This window comes from Pseudorasbora parva, chromosome 9 (assembly GCF_024679245.1).
Source record: "Pseudorasbora parva isolate DD20220531a chromosome 9, ASM2467924v1, whole genome shotgun sequence".
Taxonomy (NCBI): Eukaryota; Metazoa; Chordata; class Actinopteri; order Cypriniformes; family Gobionidae; genus Pseudorasbora; species Pseudorasbora parva.
The window spans coordinates 6,406,168-6,432,592 of NC_090180.1; the positions used below are offsets into that span (position 1 = coordinate 6,406,168).

Below are 26,425 nucleotides of genomic sequence, written 5' to 3' on the forward strand. Positions count from 1 at the left end.
CTTTACAGAGACGTTTTCAAAGCAGGAAACTAAAAACAAAAATTGTATTGTAGGACTGTGTTGATATGATTTATGTTTAGACAAGAGCACAGCTACGAACAAAAGATTGAGCCAGTGCAAAAGGACAGACAATAGCTCTGCCTAAACCTGTCTTTGTACAGGGGTCATGCTTAAGCGTGCAGTAATAAAGCCCACAGACAGAGTGTGCGTGCAGGTGTATTATCCACCATTTAGAGCAACAACACCCTCTGCAGTAGCCTAAAGATGAACAACATTCTCCAACCTGTCTTTATAACCTCAGGTCTAGCATCCGACCGCATGCATTAGAAGAACCAAGAAAATAATATTAATTGCACTTAATGTATTTGGGTTGATGATTTGGCTGAATGCTTGTGTCCTGAAAACTATATCAAATGAATGACAAGACAATACAAACAGGTTCAAATAAAATACCTCAAAGTTAAGTATGTCTGTCATTGCTTCTTAAAGACTTCTTTAAAGAGGCTTGCTGTTAGAAATAGACTAAGTTCTCACGAAGAACAACCAAACTGAGTCAGGCATGTTTAAACAGGTGGAGCCATCGTTTCATTATTGTATTATCTAAGCTCAAAAAAAGGGTGTCTTCTTTCGATAATTACATAAAGACCTCCATAAAATTGGCTTAATATTTCTCACGTGACCAAATTTACTACAAACATGCACGTCTAAGCATAAAGTCTCTAGGACCTTTGGTTCGTCACATGTCAGAAGTGATGCAAAGCACCTGGGAAAACAAATTCACAGAGCACTAGTGTACATGGGTCTATAAATTATGTGTATGAAGGACAAGCTTCAACTTTCAAGAGATGAACAGCATTGATAAACAGCTCAAATGAAAGGCCAATATATCATCAAGCCCAAACATTACAGAAAATGGGTCCATTTTTACAATCCTTCAAAATAAGTGCATCACATCAGCAAACGTGTCCATGCATGTTTGCTTTCTCACACTCTCAGAGGACCTGTTTTACACATCCATTTGTTTTTGTAGTTCCTATCATTCTACTAATCTAACATTTGGTTTAGTGGAAAAGGGTTTCCCACTACCGCAGCCTGTGGGCAGAGTGCAGTGTTTTTGCACAGCTGTGCCAGTGAAGCTACTGTGAGGTCACAGGTTGTAGACCTTATGAAGGTTATTGTCCCAAAAACACAAATTGACACGTGCAAAACACACTGTTGTAGAGATAAAAATGGGAGTAACCATTCCAATGGCCATTCCAAATGCGAAAGACAGGAAAATGGGACACTTGAGCATTAGGCACATCCTTCTGTGCTATTACAAGTTGGTTAACTAACTAGTTATTGATTAGGGACTAAATTTGGAGACACAACAGAGGGTTTTCGCTTTTGTGTGCAAACTGTCATAATGCTAAAACCCTCTGAAAGATGTTGTGTTTATAAATTCACCTCCATTAAAGTACTGCTGCTCCAGCCAGCAAAGCGTCACTCCTAAAAACAAATTCAAAAAATGTAACACATTTTTATAGATTTTCAAATGAGCAATGTTCCCGTCATTATGCACATAATTCATTATTTCCATGATTTTCCCTTAATTAGTGGATATTCAAACTTATTCAACAAAGACTAAACTCCTAAATACAAATTGGGGTATATATATATTATATATATATATATATATTATATATATATATATATATATATATATATATATATATATATATATATATATATAAAATATATATAATGGGGAAAAATATATTTGCTATAGAAATTTCAATTACTTTTTATAGATTTAAGCCTAAAATTCTCTCTAAAAAAATAAAAAAGTATTAACTTTCCAGGTTTCCCATGACTGGCAAGCCTGTATGTATATAATGTAACTTTGAAAGTTCTATGCACTAAAATGTTATGTTATTTAGCCCATTTATTTGCAGAATATCTATCAGCATTATTTTGGTGTTATTTATGGTATTTATTAATATATTGAGTTAATTTTTATATTTATATGATCAGTTTTCATTTCAGTTTTAATTTGTTTTAGTCATTTTGTTATCCATTTCATTGTTTTAATAAGAACAATTTGATTACATTCATATATAATATATAATATTTATTTAAATTAAAAAAGGTATTTTTAATAGTTTTAGTTAACAATAACAACATTATATCGATCACATTATTCAATAACCACATTTGACTGAAGTCAGGTGGACATAACTCTAACCCAGCCAAATTATAGAGGGCTTACTAGTAGACTAGCTGTTCAGACAGTGGACTGGTGGACTAGTTTTTCAGCCGCTAGTTGATTTTGCAAAAATGCACTCACATATCCCTAGTCTAAAACAATTCTGAACAGACTATGCTCAAGAAAATGCTTAAAGGGGGGGTGAAACACTCAGTTTCAGTCAATCTCATGTCAATCTTGAGTACCTATAGAGTAGTATTGCATCCTTCATATCTCCGAAAAGTCTTTAGTTTTATCATATTTATAAAAGAAATATAGGCTGTACCGAGTCTTTCCGGAAAAAACCGAGCGCCTGGAGGCGTATCGTGTGGGCGGAGCTAAAGAATGACAAGCGCGCAAAGCGGTGACGTCCTCAAGCGTGGAGAAACCCATCGCTATCTCAGCTAATACAGATAATGATCCAGAATCAAATCTGAGGGAGAAATAAATTGAACAGGAGAAACGGCAACATCAGGACGTCCGTCTCTGTGGTATGGACTGTATTTAGTGGCCTCTCCACATTTCTGTCTTTACTCGCAGTGTATGAGGACATGATTCGGTTTATGGACTATTGTATGCGACTAGACCTTAGAAGTAGCAAGCAAAACGGTTTTGCACGTCAGAATACTGTAACGTTATACAGAACAACAATGGAGTAACCGTTAGTGCATTTGAATGACGAAGCACGCGATCTTGTCGTTTACTGATGTTTACTCATGCGTCCGTAGCCAACAGCACAGACATTTGAAGCAGTTTAACTCACCGGCTGCTTCCAAAGCAGGACCGAACCTTTATCGCTGGGACTGCTCTGTCAAAAACACACTTCTTTGGTATGATTTGGTAAAGTCCTGACAGCAGTGGCGTGTAAATCCACTTTGAGACGCGACTGAAACGATGTTGTGAAGCTTCCCGTCATTTCTGCGTTCAAATCGGTTCAAATGCAGCGCTGCCTTCCCGGAATGCTGTGCTGAAGCGTTAAAGTCGCTCGACGTCAACCGTAGGAATAAAGAGAAGCGTGGCGCCACATAAGTGTTCACGGACGACTGGATCTGCATCTGAGAGACTGTTTACGGCGTGCATTTCCTCTCTCTCGCTCTATTCACGCGCGCGCGCACCCTTCCGGGAGAAGAGCCCGTACGGCCCGAAACTTGTGAGAAACCGGAAGGAGTATTTTTAACACAGAAATACTCCATCAAACATCCAATATTAGTTTTTGAAACTTTGTCTATGTTTAGGATGGGAATCCAAGTCTTTAACAGTGTAAAAAGCTCAGTATGCATGAAACAGCATTTCACCCCCCCTTTAAAATCCATTTAATTGCATTGGTTTGGAAGCAGGTCTGTTCTATTGATATCATCTAGCCACCGTTCTCCACATTAGATGTGGTTATGAAAGATGCATAAGCCTCGCTAAACAGCAGGCTGCTTGCATTGTGGCTGGTGTGGTGGTGCAGACAGGAGCTGGTCCCTTCTGCACTCTCATTAGAGCTGAGAAATACAAGGTCAGACGCATCCGCTGCAGTGCTCTCCTGAGAGCTTGACCTCAGTTCATCCCCACACCCGGCCCAGGAATTTCAGCCTTGGCTTTGAATTATGCTCTTCCCAATCCTCCATGGCCTGCTTAACTTAAGATATGGATGAGATAGCTAGAGAAGTGCTTATAATTAGACAAAGCATATGACACCACAGCACCAAAATATTTAACTCATCCTGTTAAGAGTTATGACGCTACGTGTAACGTTCTGGCCTGAAATAATCACACTTCATTTTTTAATGTTCTTCTTATGCATTCCAAAACTAGATCTAGCAGCTAAAGCAATATTCAAAATGAGTAAGTTACAAAATCATCCAACTGTACATTTGTAGGTCAATATCATAAACTGACACAGTGTTTTCATGGGAAGCAGATGGGTTTGATTAGAGAGCAAGATGCTTGGAGCATGTTTCAAATTAAATCCGTTACTCAAATCAAATTCCATTTGTTGCATAATAAGATAAAGAACAGATATTGTTTGGCTTTTTATGTATTCACTGTTTAGCTTCATTTGTCTCTGGCTAAATTCTGCAATATCGACATTCCTGATGTCAGAAAAAAATCAACGCAGCGTGGCAAAACTATTGTGCCTTTGACATACAGTAAAGATCTGTTTTGCTAAAGGTCACCGCCCATTATACTTGTGTAGCAGTGGAGAGAAAAATCATGCCAACATTAATGGGTGTGGCAAGTATTTGCTTCAGATTTTGAGCTCTGAAAAAAAGAGACGCAGAACTTATCCTTCACGCTCCTGTCAACTGTCAACACCAGATGGTGTTGAAAAGGAAAAGAGCTTTTTGAAATTATGATTTTTGAGTTGAACATGCAGAGTAATAATAATGGGACAGTTCTGCGAGGCTGGGCTCACACTCAGTCACTCACCCTAATATCTCCATTATTGGCTCTTGCATTTTGGTTGAAGGCCTGGGCTGGGTCTTTATGATACACCTTCAGGCAAGACTGTGATGTGATGTTCCTGTAAAGAAATATTTATACAATATTGTTATATTTTATACAAGCGTTCAAAAGTTTGGGGTCAGTCTTTTTTTTGGGGGGGGGGGGGGGGGGGGGAGGAAGAATAAATATAATAATATGCTTATGCTCAACCAAGGCTACAATATTTAAATCAAAAATAAAAACAATAATAACTTTTTCTATTTTAATACATTTTAAAAGTAATTTATTTCTGTGATAGGAAAGCTGAATTTTCATCATCATTACTCCAGTTTTAAGTGTCACATGATCCTTCAGAAATCATTCTAATGTGCAAATTTGCTGCTCAAGAAACATTTATTATTATCAATTTTGAAAAGAGTTGTGCTGCTTAAATTGTTTTCTGGAAAGCATGAAACTTTTCTCAGATTCTCTGATGAATAGTAAGTTAAAAATATATATTTTTAAAGGCATTTAAAATAGATTTATTATCACTTTTGATCAAATCAATAAATCCTTGCTAAAATGTATTAATTTCTTTAAAAAAAACACTTATTAACCCAGATCATTTGAAAAATTATGTATATATTTGTTCTTGGTGGTAAAGTGTTTGGGTCTAAATAACAGAGCACTATGACAGAAGGTTACAAGCATGTCAACACAAGCTCCTTCTTCATAACTATAAAGCCTGTTAAAAAAAATACTATCCTATGCCAAACACACACACACACACACACACACACACACACACACACACACACACACACACACACACACACACACACACACACACACACACACACACACACACACACACACACACACACACACACACACACACACACACACACACACACACACACACACACACACACACACACACACACACACACACACACACTCTCTCTCTCTCTGTTCCTGCTGACTTATTAGGAAGCCGCGGGCCAGTGAAGAGCAGGGTGTGGAAAAGGGAGTCACCCAACAGTTTGAACTTACTTAAAAATCAAGCACTGCCTGCAGTTTTCTGCACTTAAGAACCAACCACACTGTAAAAGGGAATGTCTGTGATAATTTCTGCAAAATCATATACAACATAATCTAACGTGCATTGCATGTGACACTTTTTAGATTCATGCAAAACAAAAAACAAAAAAAAATAGCACCCTGGCCACTACAGTCTCACATACAGTCTGACAAGAGATCTATAATGCAAGACACACACCTGACATCCGTCAACTCATAGTACATATTCCTCATGTCATCTTTGATGTATATAGCCACACTGGGGGACTCCAGTGTCTTCATGGTGAGATGCTGGGGGAAGGCACTGACAAACAGAGCCCTGATGGTGTCTGCACTGGTCACCTCGTTGGGCAGTCGGATCTGTTTTGTCTCTTCTCCATACTGCAGGTAGAGGACACCTAAGAATAATTGAAATAAGAGATTGATACCAGCATAACATGTATTCTTATTGAAAGAGTAAAGCTGTATAACACTATAAATAAGCCATAAATACATACAGAACAAAATAACTAATTAGGGTACCAATGGTAAATGGTGACAACTGCATTCTGTCCTAGACCTTTTATTAAATGATTCCCTTGAGACATCCCAAATGGGCTCTGGGAAGAATGCGTCGTAAGCATTTTCTTGCCATATGACTTGAGATATGTGGAGCAAAATTAACTATTTGCTCCCTAGCTGTAACATAAACCATATGTGTAAACATACATGCACATATCTAGATGATTTATTAAAAAATAAAGCATATCTACATTAATAATTTTAACATTAATTTAATAAATAAATTGACAGAATGTCCAATTGTACACATTGCTGGACTGGTTGGTAGAGTAAAAAGCTGATATATATTGTTTATTATATGTGATTTTTTTGGCTGATACTGATCTTAACAAACAGCTACTGGCCAACTTAGACACCGATATTTGTCATTTGCTCTCTTATTTGAACTTCTGTCATTAAAAAATATTAGTGTTTTGATCATGTTTAAAATGAGCAAAGTTCAAAAACTAATGCAAAAGGTATAGCTAGTTTACTGCTGCATCAGCAAATAACTTATATTAACTTCTATTTAACATTGAGAACAAATGCAACAGAACAAAGAAACATATTATGAAATAAACTGCTTTTCAGGTAGGTCTAACAGCAGTTTTCAGGTACAGAAATAAAGTAATAAACACGTGTAAAGGATAAACGTTCATGAAGATTCAGCACTGGCCTGATCGTGACAGTGACCGTTCTGTCAATTGTTCTGAGCATCGTTCACGCGGTCCTTATTGCCAAGCCTTACTGTATTTTATACAGGTTTCTTTTTGTTTTGGCAAGTATTTAATTCTTATTCCCAGAGAAAAATGTTGGATTATGCAACAGACATTATACAACTCAGTGCATTCAAGCAGTTAATTAATAAACTTGATGGCTTTAAATAGATTAAAAATCAGCCAATAAAAATCGCGGCAGTTACATCTGTGTTTTTGTATATATATTTAAAACTGTGCATATATATTAATCGAATTTTCATTATTTTCATGCGTCCTGTCTGGAGTAACAACAACAACAAAAAACTACAAAAGGTCAGCTGGCCAAATAGAAAATAATTTAAAAAATGCTGTCAACATTTGGTCTGACATGCCCAAAGAAAGGGACTTTGTCACTACATGTTGAAATTAATATTATACACTATTTCTTTAATAATTATGCTATTTAAATGGTTTCAGTAAGAATTAATTCACAATATTATTTCATTTGAATTAATTAAAAATCAACACAATATTTAAATATTGTATTAAAATAACAACAGGGACTCACTAACCATCCATTTTAATGTGCAACACAGATTCAACAATTCTCTTATTAATATCTGACCAACATCAACCCTGCTTTAAATCCTGACACACAAAAAAAAAACACCTTGATTTGTATTATCTAAAAATATCTACTCAGAACTATGAAGAAAGAACAAATAAATCAAAGGTACACCCACAAGAGAAAACACTGAGTCAGTACTGTACCTAATGACCTGTCCTTGGTCTGGTTATTTGACTTGACCACAGGGAGGCTCGCTCGGGAGCGGCTGCCTCGGGTGAAGGCGGAGGGGGCTTCTGCCTCCGACATGGCCTCCAAAGACTCAAAGGAGGCCAAAGAGAGATGCTCCCCCGGCTCCCCTACAGCAGACTGAGGGGTTACACTGTGTCCAGAACTCCTGATCTACAAGACAACACAAAATGATCAAAGAGGAGGTTAGACAGAGCATTTAGATTTGGATCTAACATCAAACAACATTTTTGTGTGAATAATTCAATCTTAAAGGGATAGTTCCCTTTAAAAAGAAAATTCTGTCATCCTTTACTCACCCTCAAGTTGTTTCAAACCTTTATGAATTTCTTTCTTCAGCTGAACACAAGGGAAGATATTTTGAAGAATGTCAGTAACCAAACAGTTAACTGGAGCCATTGACTTCCATAGTAATTTTTTTTTATTTTTTATGGAATAAAATCCAGTTAACTGTTTGGTTACTGACATTCTTCAAAATATCTTCCTTTGTGTTCAGCTGAAGAAAGACATTCATACAGGTTTGAAACAACTTGAGGGTGAGTAAAGGATGACAATTTTAATTTTAAAGTGAACTATTCATTTAATTACTATGTTGTTATTTTAGAATAATTTTTTATATACCATTATAGTGTTTATCAATATTTTGAATTAGATTTCAGAGTACTGTGAAAAGTTTGGCCACATTGTATTTATTAAAAAAAAAAAAATACAACAAAACCAGTAATATTGCAAAATATTATTATAATTTAAAAGAACTGTTTTCTATTTGTATCTACTTTAAAACCTAATGTATTCTTGTGATTGAAAAGCGAAACTTTCGGCAGCTATTACTCCAGTCTTCAGTGTCACATGATCCTTGAGAATCATTTTAATATGCCGATTTGATTCTCATTGAAACCTCTCATTATTATCAATGGTGTAAGAGTTGTGCTGTTTAACATTTTTGTGGAAACGATGATAATTTTTTTTAGGATTATTTGATGAACAGAAAGTTCCAAAGAACAGCCTTTATTAAAGCTTTTATTAAAAAGGATAATAATATAATAAATAGATACCGTAACATTATACATTTATCTCTTTTTTATCCTACCACAAATGTTTGAAAGGTATCATTCCACAAACAAAAACAAAAAAATGTTTTCAACATTGATAATAATAAAAGCATAAGAGACCTCTTTCAAAAACAATTGTAATGTTTCCAAACTTTTGACTGGTACTGTATATTTTTCATTTTCATTCTAGTATAGATGTAGTCTTTTTTTAGTGATTTTGTCATTGTTACTTTTTTAATATTTCTACTTCACTCGAATATATTTTGATTTCGCTTTTAGAAATGTAATAGTACTTCAACTTCAGTTTTAGCTAACAAGAACAACACTGTATCTGCACGGGTAAACATTTATAAACAGTTTAAGTTTATTAACTGTGTGGGGCATTCTAAATGTCAAGATGTGAGCAGAGATACAGTCATAAACATTAATGCCCAATAAAAGGCCGTCGAAAGGTCATAGAGGATGGTGGAGAAATGCTAAATGAACAGACAAAGATCTATTCAGTAAAATAATAAACATCTGAGAGAACAAAAAGACAGAACAATGCATTACAATCCTTTATTTAGTATTCAACCACAGTTTTATTTTATGCGCCATAGATTAAATGAAAACAATTATCCACTAATGACAAGGCCGACTACTAAATAAAAAGAAGTCTGACTCCTTTTTTGTTGCACGACACGTGGATAAACAATCGTCAACATGTCTTCAAGTCAATTATGGCTCAGTCCTGTAATTTAACTCGCATTAAAAAAAGAAAATGGATTGATTTATCTCCAGTGACACAAAAGCAGTAAACGCACAAAGACCAATTAGTGTGCTCTGGCACAGGCATTATCCTTTGTAGGCTATTTATATTCACAAACCAAAATGCATCTACGTGGTTGTCCTTGCACTAGCACCTTTTGAGCACACACAGACATCAGACGTATGACGATGGATATGCCGAGTTCACAGAGGATGGGTTTTCACCCTGAGGCTGCAGTCATTGCTTCCTTTTCGGCAATTGGAAGAAGAAGCGACAGGCAGAAGGCCACATATACTGAGTCAGAGAGTGTCTCATCACAATGCCAGCACGCACACTGACCTGCTCTGACATGCACGCCTGTCAGATTACCACCCTGCATGACCCGAAGGAACTTAATCCTCATATACTGCACTGCTTCATTTCTGACTGTGGTTTGGGGTGACAACGCAATTATGAGGTCAGGGGAGAAGCACACAATTACACCTTAGACTCTGCGTTTGACGCAGGCATTTCCGAAAGCGTCTCGAAACATTCTTTAAACACCTTTTCAGGACTATATTTAAATCAAACCATTAGTTTGCACATTTTACTTAGGTTTAACTAAGGTTTTGCACATGCCCACAGAATAGTTTGCGCTCTAAAAATGCTTTGACTGAACAAATCTGCAAAATCTAAGACACTGTAATTGGGTTGTCTGGCTATTACCAGACAAAGCTCAATTTAAAACTGAACATTGGTCTGGGGAGTCTGCTCTGTATTTTCAACTGCACAAGAGGCGTGATCAACAAGCATTATTTGAAAAACTCTGTGTGCAACTGGATAATCCTTCAACCAATCAGACCACAAGAGGCGTGATCAATGGGCAAAGACCCATCACTTCTCTATCTGTCGTTGTGTTAAACCCACCAATAGCGCGTCAGGTGGATAAGCCAGTCTGTGATTGGTTCCCGCAAAAGTGTAACAGAAGCAGTAGAAATTAACGCACAGGTTTCCAGAATGAGTTGTGTTATTAGTGAGATGCTGCAAAAGTCAAAAATGCATGTCTGTCTAGCATGTCTACATAGAAAAACAATACAGTGGAATGCAAAACGGAACGGCCCTTAAGAATGCAAGAGGTCATCTTCACTTTTTTCATGAAACCTCTGCACTGACACCAGATTCACCTTATTGAAGTACATTAATGCACAAGTTTTCAAAGTCAAAAACTATGATGAAAGACAGAAAACAGTGCTCTGGCAATTCACAAGGAGGCACATCCAAAAATCTTTCATTCTGAAGGTCCAGGCTGAGACTTGAAAGTGATGAATATGAGTTTGATGTTATCTTTGCACAGGTGTTGCATTGTGAGTCGACTAACAATCGCTCCGGTGTGCACAGACGCGGCAAGAGCAAATAATAGGCTTTTATGTTGACTTGAAAAAAAGTGCCCAGATTAATGGTGCATGACAACTGGGATCATTTCAGACATGCATAATGCAACTCTACGTTGAACATTTTATTATGTGGATTGAATAAAATAAATATGGTCGCATTCTTAAGATTGTTTACCTATTCCACATGCATACGCAAGACGTGCCGACATACGGTGGCACCTGGCATTGTCAGAATGCGTTACCTGCAGAATGCCAGGAAACCAAGAGGCCTGAAAAAAGCAGTTTGAAGCAAAAGGGTGGGCTTGAGGGGAGCAGGTCACACGGTTCACTGCACTTTCCTCTAATCACAGGCAGATGAATGGCCACAGACCATGCTTCATCTGAGCTGGTCTAATGCCAGGTCTTTGAAAGCACTGGCAGGGTCAGATAAATCATACCTCATTCTCTCTGGGTCTGGAGAATATTGAAGAAAGAAAGAACGAAAGAGTGAAAGGAGGATGAAAGACACACTCCCTCCTGCTGGATGGGCTTCAGTTTTATTCAGTGCCAGGGGCATGATATGATATTACTCATGGCTGTGCCCAATCTGCCCATGCAGCCACAAAGAAAACTTACCAAAACTGATAAGCAATATATATATATATATATATATATATATATATATATATATATATATATATATATATATATATATATATATATATATATATATATAATCAGTTGTATATCAAGAGACATATTGCACTGAGAGAAACAAGTTATTGGATGCATAAGTGATACGTGCACACAACATGGTATCAGATAGTCATAGCATGGTACATTTAACTTTTTATCATATTTGCACGTTACTCCAAAATCCTTCAAACAGATCATACCATGGTACATGATCAAAACTCTGAAAATACCATCGTTATTTAGGGTAAACTAGCACTAGCATAGTTTCATCTCATAATATAACTTCTACAATATTCGAATAGTTTTGCATACGTCCTTCTTTAGTAATTTGATCCAAAAGTGAACCAGTATGTCGACTTCTCTGTTTACATCATTCTCACATGCATTACACAGATAACTTGAAAAAGTCAATGCGTCGATTCATTAGCAAAAAAGCTTATAATTTCGTTGAATGCCCCTATGAACACGTTATTTAACTACTTTAAACCTATACAATATATGTAAAATAATTTCCTTCAAGACAGAGCGAGTTGAGACAAGTCTACTGTTTGCACAGATTTGCTGACACTGTAAAACAATTGTCATTTTAACTTGATTCACAATACCTTGATGCAAAATTTCCACCTGGACTCTTCACAAAATGGAGCAGGGCATATTCCAGATAATAAACAGCAAATGTCAATAGCAGGAAGTCTGGTTTCGTCCCTGAGAGTAGATGTAGATCGCTGCAGAAGTTTGTCTGCAGTGTGAGGTGATTGAAAGCCGTGACATCAGCGTCTGAACAGAGACACACCCACCTATATGAACTTACCTGAAAGACTTGTTGAGCTACAATAGACGAGGTTGCGAAATGTGACTTTCCATCACCTTCTTGTTTACTACAACTGTAAGCAAGTCGTGGCGAGTGGCGCCAGTTAGTGCTGAAAATATTGGTGGGCGTATTTATTGTTAAATAGTCAAATGTATTACAACCCTCTCTGGAATACTTAATTCTGATTGGTCAATCGCGGCACATGCGGACAAATATTCTAAAACATTAAATGGTTTTCGAGAAACCAATTTCCTACATGCGTTTTGTATTATTGTCTCTAGACTCTACCAGTAAACTAATAATATAAAATATAATATTTTAACTCAATTCTAAATTTCAAGTCCATTTTTTAAAATGTGTGTATTAGGAAATACTACTACTACTAATAATTATATATAAATATATATTTATTATTAGTAGCCTAGTAATATTTCCTAATACAAAAATTTTAAAAACTATATAAAGTTTATCTACTATTGATACTAGACAAAATGTAATGTAAAATACTGCATTTGGATAACAGTTGTACTTGAGCGCTGTCGTCTGGAGATGGCAAGGTATTGCATTTCCACTGTGCATCTCATTAGCCTGGGAAAACCCAGACAACTTCCGGTAAATTTAGTTTTTACTAGCCTACTACTAAAGAATGTAGTTAACTAAGTTACTACTGAGGATGGTCTGGTTTTAACCAGGCTAGCATCTGATATAAATGTTAATCTTATATTCATGTGAGTCGTGACATACACTGGGTTTCTATCTTTGTGCGCACTCTAATGGTTTATATACTGTACAAACTATTTAATCCTACCCATCACACAAAATCCATTTTTAGAAATAATTAAAAAAAAAAATTAAGACACATTCTGTATGATTTACACGTTTGTTCTCTTCTATATGGGATAGGTTATAATTTAGCCTACCTTATTTATTTAATGCAGGTGTACTTTTTTATTTTTTTATTTTAAACATTTATTATATTTAATAATTAGACTTATTGTTTACTCAAGCATACTATATTCAAATAACCTTTGTAAGCGTTTAAGCTATACGAGTCTGACTACACACCACTCAAACTTATCCAACTGGCAAAGATACAATGGAAATGTCAAGCGGAAACTAGCAGCAATAAAAATGTCAGTGTGCCTTAATTTGTCTAGAGTCAGGTGATACATGTGTAGATCATAGGAAGGATACCTTAGTGTGCTATGTAGATGAAATATGGGATCATTTCAGCATGTGCGTTGAGGGACCAGCTGTAAAGGTTGGAACTGTAAATTGGATGACTGGCTCATAGAAATATTTAATGCCATGGAATTTAATTGACTGAGCTATAGTAACTAAATGTAAGGATAAACAGATAAAATAAGGGAAATGTAAAGAAAATATTTGCACAAATATTCACATTCTGCCGCTATATTATTTTATCATATACTTCCATTGTAGTAATTATGACCAAGTTAAAAAACGAATATAGTTAACGTTGAAACGTTGAAAACGTTTAGTTTAGTTTTCAAAAGCCAACCTGAGTAAAAAATAAAAAGGAGTCAACAGCTGATTTTATTATTCCAGAGCCAAGCTTACCTGGTCTCTGATTCTTTCCTGGTGCCCCATGATGACAGAAGCGTGATGTGGATACTTCTGTTTCAAATGCTCAAGAAAGGCCTCTTTCTTTTGGTCCATGTTGTAAGACTGCATGATGATCACGTCCCCAGCAGTGCGAGGGCCTCCTACTGTGTGTCTCCTTGGCACGGTGCGGGGGGACCAGGGGTCTGACTGCTCGCTCTCATCTGCACTGCTTTGTTTTCTGCTGTGGCTGTCCACATCCTCATGGGAGCACAGCCTCTGGTTGCTTCTCGCTGACTCTTTGATTAAAGGCATAAGAAAATATACAAAGGAATACAGATTAGATAGGGACACTCAGTGGGCGGCTGTACTTGGCTTGAGACCTGCAATTAATTAGTGTGATAAGCAACACAGTCAAGGCAATGACCAGCTTAGAGTCAGACAGCTGCTGGCCAAGAGAGCAATTATTGAGCAAAGCTACAAACAGGGCATTTGTTTCCCATAAACAGCTTGCACCTTGCCAAAAGAGGTCTCTGAGCACTCAGTGTGATGGCTCATTATTAGCCCGGGCTGACTGCATGGCATTGAGGCCCTCCAGTGGGGAGTTTCCACAAAGCAATGAGTCAGAATGCCGATTCCATTCAACAGTTGCATATACCGTAGGCACATGCAGTGTTGTTATCATTAACTTTAACTAAAATGATTCATAAAAAAAAAAAAAAAAAAAAAATATATATATATATATATATATATATATATATATATATATATATATATATATATATATATATATATATATATATATATATATATAACACTGTAAAAAAATTTGATCAATAAGTTATGACAACATGAGTTGCTTGTTGCATGCATTGCTTTAACTAATCATTATGTTAAGCAATTATCAACTTATAACTTGTATAACTTTTTATAGTTATACAAGATTCAACATTTTTTCAAAATCAGAGTAATGTACTCTAAGTTGAAATGACCCTAACTTTACCCTTAAACTAACCCACACCACCACAACTGACCCTAACTTTACCCTTAAACTAACCCACACCACCACACCTGTCTCTAACTTTACCCTTAAACTAACCCACACCACCACAACTGACCCTAACTTTACCCTTAAACTAACCCACACCACCACACCTGTCTCTAACTTTACCCTTAAACTAACCCACACCACCTCAACTGTCCCTAACTTTATCCTTAAACTAACCCACACCACCACACCTGTCCCTAACTCTACCCTTAAACTGACCCACACCACCACACCTGTCTCTAACTTTACCCTTAAACTAACCCACACCACCACACCTGTCCCTAACTTTACCCTTAAACTAACCCACACCACCACACCTGTCTCTAACTCTACCCTTAAACTGACCCACACCACCACACCTGTCCCTAACTTTATCCTTAAACTAACCCACACCACCACACCTCTCCCTAACTTTACCCTTAAACTAACCCACACCACCACACCTGTCTCTAACTTTACCCTTAAACTAACCCACACCACCTCAACTGTCCCTAACTTTATCCTTAAACTAACCCACACCACCACACCGGTCCCTAACTTTATCCTTAAACTAACCCACACCACCACACCTCTCCCTAACTTTACCCTTAAACTAACCCACACCACCACACCCGTCTCTAACTTTACTCTTAAAATAACTCACACCACCACACCTGTCCCTAACTTTATCCTTAAACTAACCCACACCACACCACCACACCTGTCCCTAACTTTACCTTTAAACTAACCCACACCACCACACCTGTCCCTAACTTTACCCTTAAACTAACCCACACCACCACACCTGTCCCTAACTTTACCCTTAAACTGACCCACACCACCACACCTGTCCCTAACTTTACCCTTAAACTGACCCACACCATCACACCTGTCCCTAACTTTACCCTTAAACTGACCCACACACCTCCACACCTGTCCCTAACTTTACTCTTAAACTAACCCACACCACCACACCTGTCCCTAACTTTACCCTTAAACTGACCCACACCACCACACCTGTCCCTAACTTTACCCTTAAACTGACCCACACCACCACACCTGACATAGCCTACACATTTAAATAAAAACGTTCTTATGTTGTGAATGTGTAGGGGAGCCATTTATTAGTGTTCTTATACAATAAAACAGCTTTGCAAATCTTTAAATATTTAATTAAATATTTTAGATACTGTCCCATGATACTTGATATTTTGCAAACAATGCACACATCTCTGTACAATGTTTTCTGAAAATGTAATTTCCATCGGTCATGGAACCTTTAGGGGAGTGAGAAATGGCAAAGAGTTGAAATGCAACAAGACAGGCATGTGCTGACTCCCCCAAAACATCAGCTTGACTATAAACAACCATTCTTAATAAACAGACTATTCCATGGGTTCAATATTACACTTTTTCTGGTGAATGTACCTACAGGTTTACTGTAAAGAATTATTGCCTCATTATTGGCTTTGACAGACACATTCCATCATGGGAAGCTAATGGGAGATAGGCAGTAATCCCATCTAATTCCCTCTCTCATGGTAGCCATTTGTTGCGTCTCAAGCTTCTTGTTAGAGAAATAGTTTTTTGCTTAATGAGGACATCTAAGAAACTTCCATCAAGAGATAGGAGATATTATATGGTGTGTGCTGCAAATTACTCTTCCTTGCCGCTGTCCTCCCTTTCTGGATAAGCGTCACTGAGGAGACCTCATGTGACCTGCAGTTTGTAGTTCAAAGACTTACAGTCTTGTTCAAAATAATAGCAGTACAATGTGACTAACCAGAATAATCAAGGTTTTTAGTATATTTTTTATTGCTACGTGGCAAACAAGTTACCAGTAGGTTCAGTAGATTCTCAGAAAACAAATGAGACCCAGCATTCATGATATGCACGCTCTTAAGGCTGTGCAATTGGGCAATTAGTTGAATTAGTTGAAAGGGGTGTGTTCAAAAAAATAGCAGTGTGGCATTCAATCACTGAGGTCATCAATTTTGTGAAGAAACAGGTGTGAATCAGGTGGCCCCTATTTAAGGATGAAGCCAACACTTGTTGAACATGCATTTGAAAGCTGAGGAAAATGGGTCGTTCAAGACATTGTTCAGAAGAACAGCGTACTTTGATTAAAAAGTTGATTAGAGAGGGGAAAACCTATAAAGAGGTGCAAAAAATGATAGGCTGTTCAGCTAAAATGATCTCCAATGCCTTAAAATGGAGAGCAAAACCAGAGAGACGTGGAAGAAAACGGAAGACAACCATCAAAATGGATAGAAGAATAACCAGAATGGCAAAGGCTCAGCCAATGATCACCTCCAGGATGATCAAAGACAGTCTGGAGTTACCTGTAAGTACTGTGACAGTTAGAAGACGTCTGTGTGAAGCTAATCTATTTTCAAGAATCCCCCGCAAAGTCCCTCTGTTAAAAAAAAGGCATGTGCAGAAGAGGTTACAATTTGCCAAAGAACACATCAACTGGCCTAAAGAGAAATGGAGGAACATTTTGTGGACTGATGAGAGTAAAATTGTTCTTTTTGGGTCCAAGGGCCACAGGCAGTTTGTGAGACGACCCCCAAACTCTGAATTCAAGCCACAGTACACAGTTAAGACAGTGAAGCATGGAGGTGCAAGCATCATGATATGGGCATGTTTCTCCTACTATGGTGTTGGGCCTATTTATCGCATACCAGGGATCATGGATCAGTTTGCATATGTTAAAATACTTGAAGAGGTCATGTTGCCGTATGCTGAAGAGGACATGCCCTTGAAACGGTTGTTTCAACAAGACAATGACCCAAAACACACTAGTAAACGGGCAAAGTCTTGGTTCCAAACCAACAAAATTAATGTTATGGAGTGGCCAGCCCAATCTCCAGACCTTAATCCAATTGAGAACTTGTGGGGTGATATCAAAAATGCTGTTTCTGAAGCAAAACCAAGAAATGTGAATGAATTGTGGAATGTTGTTAAAGAATCATGGAGTGGAATAACAGCTGAGAGGTGCCACAAGTTGGTTGACTCCATGCCACACAGATGTCAAGCAGTTTTAAAAAACTGTGGTCATACAACTAAATATTAGTTTAGTGATTCACAGGATTGCTAAATCCCAGAAAAAAAAAATGTTTGTACAAAATAGTTTTGAGTTTGTACAGTCAAAGGTAGACACTGCTATTTTTTTGAACACACCCCTTTCAACTAATTGCCCAATTGCACAGCCTTAAGAGCGTGCATATCATGAATGCTGGGTCTTGTTTGTTTTCTGAGAATCTACTGAACCTACTGGTAACTTGTTTGCCACGTAGCAATAAAAAAATATACAAAAAACCTTGATTATTCTGGTTAGTCACATTGTACTGCTATTATTTTGAACAAGACTGTAATATAGGGAATGAGATGATTCACTCACAGACACTATGGTGAGATTTGTGCTTTTTGTTGGTCTTACAGGCCTAGTCCTTGTTGTGGGACTCTGACATTAGGTGCCATCTCTGTGAAAATCTTTTCAGCAGGGGCCCTTTATTATTCAATGACTGACCGGAGCCCATTACTCTCATGAAAAAATAGACACATTAAAAAAACTTGTTTCCTCACAGAGACATTATAAAAGAAAAATCACACTGTCAGAAAGACTGAAGAGGGTCAGAGCGATGAAGATGGAAATGTTTCCTGTTTGCAAGCCTTTGCACTTATTCCCCGTAAAATATATTGCACGAGCGAATATAAATCATTTTTTCTCATTTCTGTGCAGAAAGTGTCACATATTTTGAATGAGGTATGTTGAGGAGGAGTGGTAACTTACATCTGTACTAGAGGAAAAAATGAAACACTTTTACAGGGCGGGTCCTGCCTCCGACCAGAAGAGAGATGTTCCCTCCATATTCACCACTCATTTGAGAGAGAGAGAGAGAGAAAAACATGCTTGGTGTGTGATCAACATCAGGCATCTGGACGGCTCCTGAGAGGAAGGCCACGGTTAATGCTGCTGACTGGTCATAGATAACTGATGATCGCCAGCTGTTCCTGTGGTGATTATGTATGAAAGCCTGATTGTTGTTGGACTAAAACATTCACACTCCTCTGAAAGTTGTCATACAGAACAGATATACTAATAGGCTAATACTGCAGTTATTCTGAGGAATGTGGAGGACGTGTTCTCATGGACATCATTAGCAACTGTTTTGCATGACCTTAAGGTTGAGATTTTTTAACATTTTATTCGAGTGCAGAATTTTTTATCTATGATATATTGTATTAAAAATTTATATTTTCACATATTGTAGAATATAATTTATTCCTGCAATGGAAAACCTCCAGTCTTCAGTGTCACACGATTGTTCAGAAATTGTTATATGATGCTCAAAAAACATTTCTTATTATTATCATCATTAATGTTTAAAACAGTTATGCTGCTTATTTTTGTTGAAACTTTGATACTTTTTGATACTTTCAAAGCATCTTTGATGACTAAAAGCATTAATTTCTTTCAACTAATACAAAAATATTACTGGCCCTTAATTTTTGAACCTTTTTTATATAAAAAACAATACATAAATCAATTGAGACCAAAAGTGCTATAAGATTTGACATTGAATAAATGACATATATTTTGATTTAATATCACAGTGAGCTGTTTTGTATATTAAATCTGTCAGCATTATCGAAGCATCTCCCCATTCATCCATTTTTCATCTACATTGTATTTTTATTGCCTTTTAATTACTTAAGATGGAGAAAAAATGAACTAGCATTATCTCCAGTGGCATTGGAAAGCCCCTCTGGGTAACTTTCTATGTTTACATCCAATTTCACCCAGTTTAAAACTTGCCACTTAATGTCCTTTTAATGTTATCCAGTTCCAAGTGTATAGATTAATAAAAAAAAGTCCCCTGTCACTTCCTCGGAAAACTCTCCTCAGTAAAACAGGCAGCCACTGGAGAAAATCCAGGCATTGTCTGTCATTTTCCAAGCATGTAAGGTCACTTTATGGAGAGGATATCCTCTCTCCACTCCAGATGTTGGTATGCACATGGGACTGGATGACAAACCATTATCTCCAAAACTAAACTTAAGCATCATGGTGGGGACATGCTGAGGCACAGCCAGACAGCATTAGACATTTAAAAGTCTCACTCTGATGTTTCATCTGAAGTTTCACTTTAAACACACCACACACAGGACTTCAAACTGTGTTTGACTAATGCCTCATCACTCCACTAAGCTATGTGTGGATGATTTCAAGAGGCTGAAGGATTTGCCGTCCTGGCAGTATTTGCTTCCCTCTGCAAGTAAATGTTGATTCCTCTGCCGCTTTCGTGAGCGGTGTAATATTTATGTTTTATTTAAGCTTTATTTCAATTATCGTAACCAAATGTTAACAGTTTGAGGTATAGCAGTCACAGGCCATGTAAACCCACAAGATGTACTATTTATAGAGTCATTAAAGGGCCAGACAAGAAATTCATTGTGTGCTTCTTCCAATCAGCCATAGATACACAGCTTGACAAAAAAGGAAGAAATCCGGATCATACAAGTAACAGCTTTATCAAACCATAACAAAAGCATCTAATGTAATAAGGTAAAATAAAGGCATAGTACATACAAAATCAGCAAAATATTGCTGATTTTACTGTGTTTTTGATAAAATAAATGCATTCTTGGTGAGCATAGAGACTTCGAAAAATCGTACAGACTTCAAACGTTTGACTGAAAATAATAAATTACACACACATATATATATATATATAAAAATTCGTTTTTGTTTTTTTTACAGATGGAAAGAGAAAATAGAGTAAAGAGCATCTACAGTTAGAGAACAGTCTTAGTCATGAGATTCAGAGTGTCTTTCCCCCACTCTGACGGGAAAGGTTTTTTTTTTTATGTGGCAAGGAAAACTTTTCCTCACTGCAAACCTTCTAATTGGCATTGTGAACATCCTAGTTATGGCATTTGACATAACTGGAAAGGTTAGAGTGTTTTGTGTCGGCCATCTGTCATAGTTTGAATGTTCAGGCTGCAGTGTATTGTGATTAGTATTCAGTTTGGTGTCTTCAGTTGAGGAAGTATTATGTAAAACTGAATAGTTATAAAATGTGGGATTTTTAATGACTTGCTTTCAATCAGTTTCCACAACAGCAATTGCATTATAGGTGTTGGCGCCTGTGCCAACCATGATAAGCAGCTTTGCATACTTACCTCTCTGTCCTGTTATGGGAGAATTGCTTTATCTTCCAAATCCTAAACTGTGGTTGGCACTTGTTTACCGTCCAGCAATAATGCTCTGAGTCTTCAGTGTTACGTAACTCAAGGGACACTGTGTGAGTGAAATAAAACCAACATCGTTCTCGTCAACTGACTTAACGATTCCAAACCTGTTCGAACAGTTATAAAAAGGTGCACATTTCAAGCATTGAAATAATACAGCTAATCTCTGAGATCTGAGTTTTTAAGATCCGAGGCTATCGGATTGGATCAAATCTTGAAAATGTGTTGTTTAAAAGAAGAAGAAAAAGGGATTCTGATATCAGATTAGATTATAATATCCAAGATCTAGATCGTCCGTTTGTGTTGTCCAAAATAAATAAAAATGATCAGGGTTATCCTGATCCCAGCAGAAGAGTGGATTTCAGGATCAAAAATGTATATATTGTAAAAACTGGTCAAAAATGTTTAAAAAAATTAAAATAATAATAATAATAAAGCACACAAACAAACTTGCACACAATAGTTTCTATTTGTTGCTGTTGTTGTGGGTTACATGAGGGGATATGGAAGCTCAGTGTCATGGTGAATTGGTCGCCATTGTAAAAGATTCCCTAAATAAACTTGCATTCTCTCTTGAAAAGAGACCTGTGCACCTAAAGTGACGCCTAATCTACTCTTCTACCTGTTGTCCTTTATAGCTAGCAGCCAACATAGATCTAACCCCATTTGGGATGCTGCTAATCCAGATTTGGTAATCTGAGAAAGTGTGTATCTGGATCAGGTGGATACAATCCTATTTTGCTTTGGAAAAACTGGCACAAAAGTAAGATGGATTACCTGTTACTGGATAGTAACATGGTATTTCCTAGATGAGAAAATATCAGATCCAGATCAAACTTTTTGAACAACTGGGTCCAGGAGTAGATGATTTTAATAAATTCAGTTTGGTGTCCTACAAATGTCTTTGATATAAACTATCAGTGCCGTTTAATAAGAAGTGTTTGAATGGTTAAACCATAAAATATGGAAATAATTTAAAATTAAAGTTATTTTTATGTGTTAAAAGAAAGAAGACCAATTGAAATGTGAATATAAGAGCCAACACAGCATCTAAGAATCAGTGTCTATTATTATGGTAGGACTCTGCAGTGTGAGTGTTTTTCTTGGCTGTCTTTGAGCTTCACACACTGAGAGGAATCTACCTCCCCTAAAAGACTTGTTCCATGACTTTGCAATTATTTTGGTAGCCCCTCACATTCTAAAGTAGACAGTGTCCATAGAAACCTGTAAAGTGCTTTATTAGCCAAGAGTATCAATCTCTCAGTGTGGCAACAACATATTTAAACCAAACTTTTTAGCAAGCCAAAAAATCTGATAAAACTTCAGGCTGTTCAACTCTGCTTTTCATCAAGGATTGGAGCGTATTGTTCGAGAACTAACTGCAATGGACATATAAGCCTATAGAAATTTAGTGGATGAGCTGACTCAAAGATAGATGAATAAATACTAACTGATTCTGATTACATATAATATATCTCCTCCTTTTCTGGTATTCAATGAGTGAAGAGCAAATCTTCCATTAACCTGCCAATGCACTTAGTAGATCAGGACACGCATCAGTCAGGAAATATCAGCCCAGATCTCCTTTTGTCTTTTCCATTCATTCGACCTTGGCTGTTTTTCCTGCCCCCATAATTCACACAGACTAACAGTCAACCTAAAACTAAAACATGCTATATGTGATATGGCTGCAACACTATATTTGCTGGGCTGACCATTCATATGCTCACCCGCTAATACACATTTACAAACGAAATTGTAATTTTATTTATCTTTATCTGTATTTTTTGTTTTGAATGATGGTGAAATTATACCTCAGTGTCTTCAAAAGGCACTGTTAAACATTTATTTATTTTGGTTATTTAAACTTTTGTACATAATGGCTGAAGGGTTGTGGGACTTTTCATAATGACATTATATTCCTTCAAGACTTTTAATCTGATTAGTTGCAACTTAATTAATTGGGGGGATGTACTGTAAACCTTACTCAACCTCAATTTGTCTAAGCAGGATAAGTGACAACTGGGAAAAAATGACATTACACAAAAACTCGACATGGATGACTTCAGACCGTTTCAGCAAGCTCATCGTTTTACTACTGCTGTACTTAGGAGACAGTGAAGTTGATTTAAAAAAAAAGAAAATAAATCTTTTTCCATCCAAGCTCAGAACAAATTGCTTTTTTTTTCGACAAGCATGATTCATGAGGTGAACTTGCATTAGATTGTCAAAGGAGTGTAAATATTAGTATGTTAACTTCAGCTGAGCTAAACCAGGGTTCTAGACCATGACAGAATATAAATGGACATGTGCAGAGAGAGAGCTCATTAGAGTACATCACACACAGAGACTTGTGTAAGCAATGTGAACATGTAGTGCAGAATCTGCACATGTGACATGGGTGAAATCCTTTGGGTTTTGGTGATCATTGCTTCATTGTTATTGAGCAGTAGCTTTACACACGGGCTGTTACATAGTTAATGCCTCAAACACAACCCTGTAGTCAAGATTTTTTTTTATATATATATACTTGCTACAATATAGTGCAAGTAATTTCCTCCTTGAAGTAATTTCCAATTTGTAATTTCATTTGTAATTTCAAATTTGAAGCAAGTAATTTCCTCCTTGAAACAGACATGTTTTGACTGAAAGACCCCCATGAAATCAAAATTGTAGTCATGTGTGTTAAAATATTGGCTAAAATGAATCTTTAGCAGGTAAACATTTAAAATGTATGTATAGTCTTATTATTTCTGTTAAATGGCACAGACATATTGCTGACTTTTCCTGGACTTCACAGCCCAAATGTCCAGAATGTGAATGTCCCTTCTCAACACAGATGATCACGATTCAAACTTTCAACAACAGTGGTCATTATTGACCTATACAATCCTCAATAGAAGATCTGTGACACCTAGGGCATCAGTGAAGGTACTACAAGGGATCCAGCAACTGTTGTTTTATATTAAATTATTTTTTGTGAAAAAATGTAAATACATGGTTGACCTCAACTAAGTTAGGAAACTATAGCTCAGCAAAACGTTGCAATGTCTTTCCTGCATTAAAATGTAATGTAGAAGTATAAAACTCATCAATAATTCATATTTTAATGGCATTGCAGTGTAAACATCATAAACTAGGTATATACATTAATATGGCACTATACACATTTTATTATAGGCCATTTTATAAGATGCAACACTTGACCTGCTGCGTGCTCTTTCTTTCTATCCTAAGCATGTAGCCCTGCATGTCAAAAAATGCTCCCAAGGGAAAGCAATCTCTACTGAGGGAGGCCACGGACTTGTGATCCAATAATCTCATAATTATGCATGTAAATTTAAGGAAATGTAGAAACAAATACAACGTACTTGTAACTGTGTACTTCCTGTATAAAACACATGCCTGTTGCATCTGGTACTTCAAATGACATTAATTTAACAAACACATTTTAAAGGTGCACTATGTAACTTTTCCATTCGTTAGAGGGGGCCTATTCAAAACAAAGGCGTAGTTTGATGACGCCAAGTTTGAGCTCAGAATCTTGGGACATGTGGTCTTCACCTCACAGCCGGTGGAAAACATCGGGATAGAAATCATGTTCATGGATGCGATTATTAATGTTCCTTTAGTATGAAGTGTTGTGGAAGCCGAGCAAGGCTGCTAGAGAGATTATTAATAATATGAACGCATTTCCGCTTTTCCAATAATGGGTATGAGGTAACGCGGCTCTATCTAACATATTAGATACATTTGAGTGTGTTGAAAATGACTGTGGTGAGAAGCGAGGCTGAACAAGCGGCCTTGTCCCGCTCTGACGGTCTCGCTGCTTGCCACAATGACGTTATGACGTTACTCTGTGCGTTCCCTCAGCATAAAGTGTTTCTGCCAAATAAAACGGAAACAGAGGGTAACGCAGATATGACGCAATTGACAGGCGACTCCCTCACACTTCCCGGTTCCTTGGTTAAAAAGATTTACAAATAGTTGGAAACATCTGTGATATTGTAAGTACTCAATTGAACAAAATATAACACTGACCTAGTGGTTTTTGTATATATTACTGAAAATGTTTTTACATAGTGCACCTTTAATGCTTTCACCCACACAATCCCACAGTCTTGGTATAAACCACACACCTGACCTGTTGTTGGACATATTGAATGAGCCTTCCCTCTAACTCAGCGCTGGCACAGTCGCGTCAAATACAAATCCTCCCTAAGTCAGCAAAGCAGTGGAATGCAACCCATCCAGCGCCCACTCACACAAATGCCTCGGCTCAAAAGATTTGGGCTGATGCATGGCCATCAGCATTTCAGCAGACCTCAACAACAATTAAGCCTCATCAACCAGTGCTATTTCATAGACCATTTAGCTGGCTCACAGTCCTGCATTCTACCCCATTAGGACTCCAATCTTTGTTAATCTATCACAAATATCTGAACCCTGATTTCAACTGTGTCATGTCTGCGTACAGCCAACTCATTAGTGATCCCATTATTTATTCACCTGTAACTGCTGGTTCATTTTCATGTTAAATTGTTAAAATCGCATCCTGCACCATTCCGAAACAATATCCTTTTTTTATTTTGAAAATCTCTTTTGAGTAAAGAAGTCGGCAAAATGTAATTCACCCTATTTATTCTCTAAATGCATGTGATAGATCTGATTGTGAACAATTTATCCATGAATCCTTTATTTATTTTTAAATTTAACTTCCTAAATGTTTTATCAAAATGTCGATCTTCATGTGAAAAGATTTTTCTTTCTGGTGGACTTCTCCGATAATTAAGTTGAGTATGGAGTCTCTGCAGAACAAAAGTGGACGTTTCTAAATATTTGGGTGTTTCCAAACTGGTGGAAAATGATCCTGTGGTGTGACAGGCAGCGGGGCGAGGGACCGCGAGAGCGGGCCGGTGATTAATGTTCACGAGTGCCAGCTGCGTGGCACACCGGTCTCGTCTCGCGGCCATGTGACGGGAGCATATAAGGAGGAGCAAGAGCTGCGGAAGACGAGAGAGGACCAGGCCTGGAATTTATGTTTAGTTTTGTTTATGTGTTTGTGGGCAGTCGTCCGTGAGGGGCTGCCCACGTTTTATTTTGTGTGTTTGCGGGCAGTCGTCCGTGAGGGGCTGCCCGCGGTTTTACTTTCA

The 26,425-nt window shown here is 37.2% G+C and overlaps 1 protein-coding gene across 12 annotated transcripts in view; it reads right to left on the reverse strand.

Annotated features, from left to right (window-relative positions):
• The window catches only part of LOC137090007 (sickle tail protein homolog), a 67,298-nt gene that overhangs the window by 19,135 nt on the left and 21,738 nt on the right, over positions 1-26,425 (reverse strand). For 10 of the 12 annotated variants that reach the window (XM_067453666.1, XM_067453658.1, XM_067453665.1 and 7 more), the window contains exons 2-5: positions 14,006-14,286; positions 7,723-7,918; positions 5,913-6,111; positions 4,640-4,733 (exon numbers count right to left, since the gene is read on the reverse strand). In XM_067453666.1, the coding sequence (XP_067309767.1) occupies positions 4,640-4,733; positions 5,913-6,111; positions 7,723-7,918; positions 14,006-14,286 (770 nt within the window). Of the gene's footprint in view, positions 1-4,639; positions 4,734-5,912; positions 6,112-7,722; positions 7,919-12,218; positions 12,348-12,424; positions 12,513-14,005; positions 14,287-26,425 lie in introns of those variants that run through there. The other 2 variants (XM_067453661.1, XM_067453660.1) reach the window with 2 other exon arrangements.